At 42.3% G+C, this 11,385-nt stretch overlaps 1 protein-coding gene across 1 annotated transcript; it reads right to left on the bottom strand.

The window, feature by feature from the left end:
- Nucleotides 1-6,607: 6,607 nt before the first annotated feature.
- Nucleotides 6,608-9,567, bottom strand: LOC104461726 (ephrin type-B receptor 5-like; the record flags this gene model as incomplete). The annotated part of the gene is made up of 2 exons (XM_010073409.1): nt 6,608-7,304; nt 9,503-9,567. Coding segments are annotated over 2 exons (762 nt in total), but the record flags the coding sequence as incomplete, so codon positions are not given.
- Between the last annotated feature and the right edge of the window lie 1,818 nt (nt 9,568-11,385).

Below are 11,385 nucleotides of genomic sequence, written 5' to 3'. Positions count from 1 at the left end.
CCACACTTGCCTCTGTGCTGCCTGTATTTGCCTGACTTCTCACTGGAGACAAGTTCCATCCAGGAGGCTAGACGAGCAGTTTGTGAGAGACTTCTAATAATAACAAATATCAAATTCAGCAGAGAAAAGTGCTAGAATAATGGAGTCGGGGGGACAGGTTGGAGGGGGAGAAAATGGAAATGGGGAGGGGTCCAACCAAGAACTAAAGAAGTTAAGAGAGAGAAAGAGGCACCGAAAAGCTCACTTGGACAATAAAGGCAGACAGCAAATACTCTGAGAACAAATTACAGCAAGGGGAGAGGGACTGAGAAGGGCAGTCAGAAACTTCACCAGAGCTTTATGTAGCCACAGCAGTGTTTTTAGGGAATGTAATACAGGTGACAGTCTGACTTTTTGTACCCAGATATGATTTGGAACTGAGTTGGGACAGAGGAAGACATTTAGAAGAGCATAAAATTGCTCTTTTCCTGACTGAGACATGTGATCTGTTTCTTATATGGGAGTTCTGCTCCCAGATGTTCTGTGCGGCAGCAAGAATGAATACTAGATGTGAGAGTATCAAAAATGAACAGTGTCAAAGCTGGCAGTGAAGTTAAATTGGAAGGGGTGAAGGACATAGCTGAATTTGAGGCCTAGAGAAAACTAGATGTGAAGAGCTACAGATGGCCTCAAATGAGAATGACTCTAGGCTAACACAGAGTTTAAAAGGGAAGAGAATTGGCATGGGCCATGCCACTTGCTTTAACTAGATAAGGGGACGCACTGCTAGAATAAGCCTTGAACTGAATCCACTGGAAAGAGGGATGGAGCACAACAGTTACAGAGGGTGGGATGATTTAATAATTGATAATATTGCAGAAAAACAATTTAGACATTACTCTCTTACAATGCAAGAAAGATTGCGAAATTAGCATGCAGAAGACACACTAGAAAAGAAAAATCTAAGTAACTTTTAAATAAAACACTTTCCCCTGCCCCAGAAATAAGCCTATGACTAGCTTATGGTGATAGGAAGGAATTTCCCACGGGGGTAGGCTATTCCACAGTGACTGGTACTGTGTATCTTGCATGTTGTTTGGAATAAGCAGAATCAGCCGGAATTAGAAGCAAGGCATGGTGAAGAGATAGGGCCCTAGGTTGACCCAGAGTTTCATAGTTTCTACAACCATTAGGTAGGGAAGAGATGGTGGAAAACAAGAGAAACATAAGGAGAGAAGAGAGTGGCTTTTGGATTTTTTAGATGGAAAAGGAGGGCATCAAATCAACAGAGATAAAATAGATCAAGTGACTAAGAACTGTTCCCTGTTGAACTGTTGATAGGAGATCAGTTGAGTAAGGGATTTTTAGGTAAAAGAGGTGGAGCTAAAGCAATTACTAGCTAGTTATATCAGGAGGACTGCCAGGGAATGAGCTGTGTGAAGAAAAAAAGGCAAAACAAGAGAGAAAAGACTTGGGCAGGGGAAGGATCGAATATAAGCAGAAAGCAACCTCTGGGTACAGGAAAAGCAGCAAACCACTTGAAAAGCACTAAAATGTATGTGCATGCAGCAGAATAAGGCTGGAGAAGCTGATGAAAGGAGCAACACGTAGGAAAAAAAATAAATCGGTAATCTAGCACAAGGCACCAAACATTATTAGCAACTGTGAGTTTACCTCAAAGTTAAAGCTCTTACTCAGGAGAGGCTAAGACACTGGGTTTGTTAATTTTAAAGAAGAGAAGGCTGGGTGAGGGGGAACTTACAGCTGGCATTAGCCACCTAACGGAAGGATATAAAGAAGGTGTAGGCACAGAGTGGCAGAACATGAGACAACAGTGACAAGTTGTAACAAGCTCTTATTACATCTTATTACAATCTCTTTTCTATAGAGGAAAAAAAATTACTCTGGGTGTCATGAAACATTGGAACAGTTGCCCAGGGACATCGTGGAATCTTCATCTTTAGGAATAATGAAAATCAGACTAGAATAGGCCTTGAGTGACCTAACCCAATTTGGTCCTGCTTTGAGCACAGGGTTGGAGCAGATGACTTCCACAGGTCCCTGAAACGTAAATTATTCTATGATTTTCAAGGAAGCATCTTTTAAGTGACTAAAATTTGAGAAGAGCTTATTGGGGTTTTGTTTTGGTTTTTTTTTTTTTTTTTGCTAATAGTATATGCATATTTTTAGCAGGCTATTAAAGCTTACGCTTTAACATAAATCTTAACATTCCTTTAGCCTCACACACTGAAAAAGGTTTATCCAGGCTAGAGAGGAAAGGCATCTTTTAATAACATAAAAATAATCATGCAGTATTCTTCCCAAACGAGCCCTCAAACAGCTGTGTGCACAGTTCCTAGCTCCTGCAGTTATCAGTATTACAGGTGTGATACCTTCTGAAATCAAAAGGGAGTATATATGGCCACAGGACACGGGCAATTTTTATGGAATCTGACAACTTTGTACACTCTTGCATCACACAGAAGAAAGGCCAATTACAGCTACTAGAAAAGACAGGTGGACCTTTTGCTTCCTCAGTACTCTCAGAAACACCCAGGGAAAGAAGAGAGGAGAAGCTTGGAGAGTTTGTGCTGGCAAACAGCAAAATGCCCACCTTGTCACTCTCTCACTCCCCCCTCCTCAGCAAGACATAGGGAGAAAACAGGATGACAAAGTTCATGGATCGAGATAAAGAATGGAGATTTTTTTACCACTTACTGTGACAGGGAAAGCAGACTTGGCTTGGGGAAAATTAATTTAATTTATTCCTGATTAAAATAGTTTTGGGTAATGAGAAAACAAAAACAAACATTAAAACAACACCTTTCCTCCTTCCTCTTCCAGGCTCAGCTTAACTCTTTTCACTCCAAAGGCTTCCACTCCACCCAAGCATCAGAGGGTAGGATATTGGTGTGCATATCTCTCACACTTTTCCTCTGCCCCAGTGTGGGCTCTCCATGAGCCACAGTTCCTTCAGGAAATATCCATCTGCTCTGGCTCCACTGCGTATGTGCTCCAGTGCCTGGAGTACCTCCCCTCCTCCTTCTCCGACCTTGATGTTCCCTCTGCTGTTTCTTACTCCTTTGTTCCCTTCTCCTACCTCTGGTTGGTGTTTTCTGCACCTTCTTAAAATATGTTTGTACAGAGGTGCCACACAGGTGGCTAATGGGATCAGCTCCATCCTGTGGTGGATCTCTTGCAGACATGTTTGGAAAAAGCTATGTCTGGCATGGGACAGCCCCTGCCCTCTTGCTACAGAGGCCACCCCATCAGCCCCACCACTACCAGAACCTTGCCCTGTAAACCCAACACACTATGACACTCAAGAAGGGAATCAGCAAAGTCCAACAAGGGGACTTCAACAAGGATGCAAAGACGTGCCCCAAATCTCAGGACTAAAATAGCTCCTTCCACTCTATTAATTTCTAAATACGCTGTGTTTTCCTCCTATAGTCCCATGATCTTCTCTCCCTCAGACATCAAAGCTGAATAAAGGGAGACAAGTCAGTCCTCTGAGCTACAGAAACAGCAGGTGGGTAGCTGGAGGGTAATAGCAGATGTAGGGGTATACTGCTACAGTAATGGCATATTTTCAGTGATGTAGGACAAACATCATATTGAATACTGATATGGGACTGGGTAGAAAAGCAGACATGGAACTTGACTGGCAAAACTGACTTGGAATTAATTTGTATTTGGACTTGAAAGAAAAAAAAAACTGTATTATTAAATTAATAGTTCTATTTCCGTGATTTCTCAAGCTAAGATCTTACCTTCTTAATTTGGAAGTCAGCTTAGCACTTTATCAAGTAGTCATTTTGTTTCACTTTTTTCTCCACAGTGTAATTTTTGAAATATTTTTTAAAATGTCTCAGTCATGAATTCGAAGTATTATTTTCAAGAGCATCTGGTAACTTAAATCCCATGTGACTTTTAGCTAAAAGGTGATAACAAGCAGTGGGCAGTGAATCCCAAGAAACACATTATATTGTAAAATGGTTTGTGGGGATGGTATCTGGGAACAACCGTTTTTAGTAATGAATCTGTTGGTCTGAGAGCAGACGTGGGACAACAGCCATCAGTCCAGAATTTTGGGAACCAGTAGCCTAGGGTGGCCTAAACACCCAGAAATTTCAACTTCTGGCCTTCTATGTGGAAAAACAGAGTTGCAAGAAACCTTGCATGGCAAGGCACCTTGTGAGTATACATCTATGGAAAGAAAAGCACCAAAGGTCCCAGCCTTCCTTTTTCCTCTGTAATCTGCCATTCTCCTTTCTGATGGTTCAGCATGAGAAGAAGTCTCCTTGGATAAAGTCAAAAGTGAATCCCCCACACACCACATCCCACATCACCCAGAGGGCTTACTAAAGGATGTTGTTTCACTCTTCAATTTAGCTGGAAAAATTGGCCATATAGTAAGAAACAACAGACAGTCTTATGAAACTAATGAAAGAATCTTAACTCATAGTAGGGTGCAGGAAAAAAACAGCCTTTCTATCTATCTGCTCATAATGATTCTTGTCAGATTCTTTGTTCTAAAGAGAAGAGGTAACAGCTGGTCCAGGAAGGACTTCACAGGATTCCATATGGTCAGGGGGAAGGCAATGCCCACACACACTTCTACTTAAGTATACGAAGGAAACTTGCTTCTCCTTCCTATCATTGGTTCATTCTTCAGTCCTATTAAGAAGAGCTCTCTGCAGGATCATCAGTAGAAATCTGCCCTTGGGCTATTGCTTTTGTTCTGTATTTCATAGAGAACCTTGTGGCAACTCCGTATCACAGTGTATTTCTGTGAACATACAGAGGAGATATCCTGGAAAGGACTCTAAGCAAAGAAACACCAAATAAGGGAATAAACTAAGCTACTGAATGTGGCTCCATTTAGACAGGACAGCAACATACTATTTGTAGAAGAAGAGATCAGGAATGGTGATCACTCCAGAGCAGTTTACAAGAAACATAAGGAGCCTTAGAATAATAGAAAAAGGTTAGAAAAATACCTTCTAACATTAAGGTTCATTATTTGGCTGTCTTTGACTGTTGTAAACTGCTTATGGAATCTCAGGAAGTAAATCATGGGAACAGTGTTTTGTAGTTTGCCAAACTGTCATTATTTCAGTCATTCCTTAAAATATTTGCCATTTTCATCTATCTCCAGTTTCTGTGATAATGGGGCGACAAGGGAGTATCAGCTTTCATTGAATGCTACAAAAAAGCGAAGATAGATTTAAAAAAAATCCTTACTTCTATTTGCCAAGCCTAATTTCAGTATTTTTTGAGTGCATAAGACTACTATTTGATACTAAAATATTGACTGGGAGTTTACCTGAATTGTGACCTAACTAGTCATGCTACTGATGCAGAAAACAAAGTTAGTGCCATATAGAGCTGCTCTATGTCTGTCTCAGGAGCAGCACTATATCAATGTAGTTACATTTCTTTCAGGATGAGCAGGATAGAAAGGCACACACATTTTAATAATTCTTAAAGCTTAACTAAATAAAAAGCACTTACCAGTATTAATTGTTTTATAAGTCTCCATCACAATGAACAATAAAGTTATTTTGCATTACCCCAAATCACTTCATGAGACAGGAACTTAAGGTAACATATTGACAACTATTAACTATCCATTGCATTTGCACCTGGTGTTAACCAGAGTATTTGTATCCTCAGTGTCCCAGTTGAACTCTTACTTGAATAAATTACAATTTACTTTAAAACTCTGTCTGTGGCCAAAACTGGGTTCCACATTACATTTAATTTTTTAGAGTACTAAGTGTGGTGCAGCAACATTTTACATTGCTGAGAGCTCTTGAGTAGATGTATATTAAAACCACAGAAGCACCAGAAGAACATTATACACTAAATTATATAACCAACATAAGCGGCTTGGTGTAATGGACTGTCTTCAGCTTGAGATAGGAAGACAGTCATGACATTAGACTGGGTGTTCAGGCTTGGCCAGATTTTGTCCCAGTACTATTACTGGGTGATACATCATTTATTCTACTTCCTCCTACAAGCATTTCACAGAAAATACCATGGGGCCCAGGGCAGAGAGCACATTAGGGGTACTGACAATACCATTATGACTGCTTTTTCTTACTGAGCCAGGCTCACAGATCCCTGCTGCATGTCCCCTGTCCCATGACCAGGCTGCTGCCATCTTACCTTTCTTCTTTTTAACACTAGTTCCAACAGTACTAGCAAAAGGGCCCAAACTAGTTAGGAAGAGTAGAGTGCATTAGCTCTGGGCTCAGCTTTGCTTCATGTGACATCTCTCCTCTAACGCTGCTGCCTCTTGGTATAGTGGAACTATGTTAGAGCTGGCTAGTTACAACTCCTGGTAATTCTGCAGATGTAGCCTAACAGGCTGTCTCTGGTGGCAGCTTAAACTAGGGCCTGAGCGGAGTTTCCAAACATGTTCTTAGCACAAAGAAGTGGTCACTCCAACTCCAGTCTGAGACACTAAAGTGCCAGAAGAGGCTGCTAGTAAGTATTCTCTTTGAGAAATGATTTAACCTCCTAGTTCTGTGAATTTTTGGCAAATGCCAGATGCTACTAATACAGAGAACCAACAAAGAAGTGTCTGCCTAAGTGGAAGGGAAAAAGGGTCTCTCACCTTGGCAGGCTTGTTCATCATCAACAGGCTGGTAGCCAGCCCTGCAAGTGCATCGTCCAATGGCCACCATCCAATCCCCTTCTCCATTGCAGTGCAACCGAACACCTGAAGACCCAGTCACGCTTGTCTCTTCAGCATTTGGTACACACATCCCCAGTGACTCCACCAGTGAGGTCTTCTCCCCTCCAGCAAAAGTTTCGGGGAAGGAGGCAAATCCTTTCACCACAGCTGGGCACTTGTAGAAAAAGACTTGGACTGCCACCAGGGACATGCAGGCTCCTGAGTCCTGGAAGGCCAGGTAGAAGCCTTGCTTGGTGAGCGGCCCAAAGCTACGTACTTTAACATTCATCTTTACCACCTTCCCAGTGCTGTCCACCTGGGAAAAGCTTTCATCAGCTGCAATAGTATCCACTTTGGTCCAGGGGCCCTCACGCCACTCTGGCAGTTCCTGAGAAGCTATGTCAGCCTCCGACTGGTGGTAGTAGAGTGTGAAAGTCTCCTTGCAAGATGAGGCCACAGTGCGCATGCTGGCACAGTCTCTCACTGAGAAATAGAGGCGGACATGGACTCGGTGCACTCCACGTCGCTCTATGAAGTGAGTACGCAACCAATTATTCTGACCTGGTTCAGCCACGTTACAGACTTCAAAGGTTCGGATAAGGCGCTTCTTGTCATCCAGGACACTTACTTCATCCCACTATGGTGGATAAATGGGAGAGAAAAGGAAGAAAAAAATAGTAAAAGAAAAATTGATTCAGCGTTCAACTGCACCAAAAGTACAGGACAGGTCTTCTTTCTCTCCCTTCTCCTTGTCATCTCTACGACAAGACTTGAACCTGCTGATGGCATGTGCAGCACAGCGCTCTAGCCAGGACAAAGTATGACCGTGTAAAGAAGAGCTGTTAAAGCCTGCAAGTAAGAACTGTCGTGACAGAAAACATAAATAATGCAAACCCATCACATGATACTGAGAATCTTAAAATCAGAGAGAAACTGATTAGAATCTTGAAATCTTAAAATCACACTTTCTTCACTCTTATTTCTCCATCTCTTTTCTCCAGAGACAAGATGCACAAATAAACACACAGGACAGAGAAACAAGACACTGTTCTTTGTTGAAAACATTAAAGCGCAGGTTCCTTCTACCCAACTTCATCACAGTTGGAACTGTGCTCTGCCATCTCCAGGTGTCATCCACCTGTCCCAATGGGGGAAACGCATCTTTGCTCATAAACTGGTGGGACTGATTGAGAGGGCTTTACTCTAGGAATCAGAGGGGGGAGGAGATACCAATAGAACAGCTGAAGGTAAGCCTGCATGGCATTACCTGAGGGTGGAAATGTTAGTGGGAACATTCACACTGCTCCTGAGAGCATGGAGGACTCAGGAACATGTCTGAAATGCTTGTACACCAACACAGGCAGTGTGAGAAACAAACAGAATGAACTGGAAGCATTGGTCAATTCCCGACCTATGAATACCAATGAGGTATTAGTGAGACTTGGTGGAACAAGTCCCACAGCTGGAGTGCTGGGATGGAGGGCTACAGGCTGCTCAGGAGGGACAGGCAGGGCAGGGGGAGTAGAGGAGTTGCAGTGTATGTAAGGGAGAGGTTTGATTGTATAGCCCCTTATAGTTAGTGATGAGGTGGTTGACAGCCTCTGGGTGAAGATTAGGGGGATGAAAAATAAAGGACATGTTGTACCAAGTGTCCACTACCAATTACCTAGTCAGGACGTTAGCACCGATGAGATATTCTATAGGCAATTAGGAGAAATCTCTGGATTTGTGGCCCTTGTCCTTATGGGAGATTTCAACTTCACAGACATCAACTGGGAATACCACACTGCTGTGACAAGCAGGTCCGGGAAATTCTTGAAGTTTGTAGGAGATAACTGCTTGTCACAGGTACTCAGTGAGACAACTAGGACAGACACCCTCTTAGACTTGCTATTTGTGAATACAGAAGGACTCATGGCAGATGTGATGGTAGGTGGCTGTCTTGGCCACAGTGATCAAGAAATGTTTCCCCTGGGAATCTGCTCCTGAGGGCTTACGAGACCAGGGGTGCTGGTCAGTTTTTATGAATCACCTTTCAGAAGCACAGAAGCAGGCAATTCCAGTGTGTTGTAAGTCAACCAAGTGGGGCATAAGACCATCTTGGCTGAACAGAGAACTGCTCATGGAGCTCAAGAGGAAAAAGAAATTTTATGATCTCTGGAAGTGAGGTCAGGCTTCGCAGGAAGATTATAGAGCTGTGGTTTGTATATGCAGGGAAAAGACACGGAAGGCCAAAGCTCAACCAGAGTTGAAACTGGCCAGTGTTGTGTCAGACAACAAGGAAGGCTTTTTAAAAGTACATTAATAGCAAGAGGAGGTTTAAGGAAAGCATTGGACTGGTACTTGTTGAAGATGGTCATCTGACTAATAAGGATGAAGAAAAAGTGGAGGTATTCAATGCTTTTTTGGCATTAGTCTTTAATTAGACCTTGGGCTGCTCGGTCCCCTGAGTCAGAGGACCACAAATGCAGGAACAGTGACTTTCCATTTGTGGACAATGAAATTGTAAGGAACCAGTTATATCAGGTGAATGTTCTTAAGTCCATGTGGTCTGAAGGGATTCAACCCAGAGCACTGAAGGAGCTAGTGGATGTTACAGCAGGACCCTTCTTGATCATCTATCAAAGGTCTTGGGAGTTTGGGGAGGTCCCTACTCACTGGAAGCTAACAAATGTTATTCCAATTTACAAGAAGGGTGTGAGGAAAGACCCAGGAAACTACAGACCTGTTAGTCTAACCTCAGTCTCAATAGTTCCAGTTTCCCTTTCTCCATCAGCTGCATGCACACCTTCTCCGCAGAGGTGTGGTAAAAACAAGGACAAGAGAAATGCTTACCCCATCAGAAGGGTGGGTAGTCCAGCCAATCTCTGAGGTCTCTCCAGTTGTATCAAGAAGTATTTCTGTTTGTACATTAAAAAAATTAAATAAAAAAAGTGTTTTGTGCTTTTCCAAGTCAGGCTAAAATCTAACCTGTCCCTCACATGATTGTCTCTGAAAAACACTTCCCAAAACACGTCTTGTAGAGGGCTTCCACGCAGACAGAACATACATTGATTTTTTGAGATTATATATGACAGGCTACATCCATCCTAGTAAATCAAGCAGGGCCAAGACAGGGACAGACGCACTGGACACATAATCATGCTAATCATGGTTAGCAAGCTGCTTGGCAATATTCCGGCCAGATGAAAACTTGCCCAGGCAAAGTGTAAGCACACTGACAGCATGGAGCAAAGTTACCATAATGAGCAGTACAGATGAGGCCACCCTCTTTTCGGAAAGGAAATGATGGGACAGAGAAATGAGTTATATGAATGTATGCCAGTCTCCTCAGGACCCATGGTAACCCATTTTATTTGCAGGTGTAAATGGACACAACACCTAAGACTCTTGTTTCCAGCTGTGGAATGAAATTTCTGTGGGAGTGTAGGATGATGACCCAGTTCATCCTGTAATGGACTTGCTTTGTTCTGGAGCTGAGCATTAGGCTGCAAGTCTGTGTACGAGTCCCAGTTTTACCAGAAAATCAGTATTAAAGAGTCTCTTGCACTAAACTGTTCAGGAGTAGGGTACATGCAGAACTTCACAGGCCTAGCTAATTTCAACAACTAGACTGCAATTCCATTGTTATTGAATATACTACCAGAGACAGGTACTAGACTTGACTGCTCTGGGAGATGTTATTCTCTGTTCAGGTATAAAGAAATACAGCAGAGATTGTGACAGAGCAAGCTATACACACAGTATTCTCCAGAACTCAATGTCAAAGTCTGAGAACACCCTGGAAGTTACTCATATGCAGGCATGTGTACATTTCTGTGCACATTTACAGTGAGGACGTAGGGGAAGAAAAAGACTCCATCAAATAGGTATTTATATGTGTTGATACATACTGTACAAATTGACAGTTTTTTCTTAAATTATGGAAAGTCAAACTCTTTTGTTTGCTTATTTTAATTTTCATTTTTTCTATCTTGTTGTTTTGTTAAAAAAACAAACAAACAAAAACAAAACAAAAACAAAAACAAAATACCAAAAAGAAAACAAACTGGAAAAAACAAACAAAAAAAACCCTGAAAAAAACCAAAACCCAACAGCAACATCCAGCTTATTTACAAACAGGATTCATTATTCCCCTTGCAAAGGTTTAATGATATTGACCCATGTTTTATGCAGGAATGATCCTCAACAGTTTCTATTTCCAAATTATGGATTGCTGACCTCATTATCCATATCAGTGCTCCTGGGGATTCACTCCACATAAATCAGCAGAAAGGAAAGACTAGACTCATCCTAAAGCAGACATGATCGAGTGAGCAAGTTTATCCAGACCTCAGGCTTCATCAGTGACCCTGAACTGATGTTCCCTATATTCCTACAGGAGAGTATATATTTCTTAGGCCTTCCTGAAGAGCTGATGCAGTTCCTTGCTTCAAAAGCAGTGCAAAATATCTGGGAAAGAGCTACTGGTTACAGCTAAAGCACAGCCGCACTACAATTACTTAACAGACCTCAACAAATGCTGAGCAGCTCGGTACTCAAGGATAGCTCAGCTCAAAGGGCTTCTCTGAGCAGCAAAACATCTGTGAAAAGCCTATGTTTCCTTGAGGCATAGTCTTTGCCTAGGCTGCCCTGGCAGCAGAGGAACTTGGCACTCCCCCATGCACATTACTCTCTGAATTGCACAGTCTGGTGAAGGGACTGAACTCTGTCATGTC

This window comes from Pterocles gutturalis, unplaced genomic scaffold, assembly GCF_000699245.1.
Source record: "Pterocles gutturalis isolate BGI_N339 unplaced genomic scaffold, ASM69924v1 scaffold14187, whole genome shotgun sequence".
Lineage (NCBI taxonomy): Eukaryota > Metazoa > Chordata > Aves > Pterocliformes > Pteroclidae > Pterocles > Pterocles gutturalis.
This window is presented reverse-complemented; position numbering and strand designations above follow the sequence as displayed.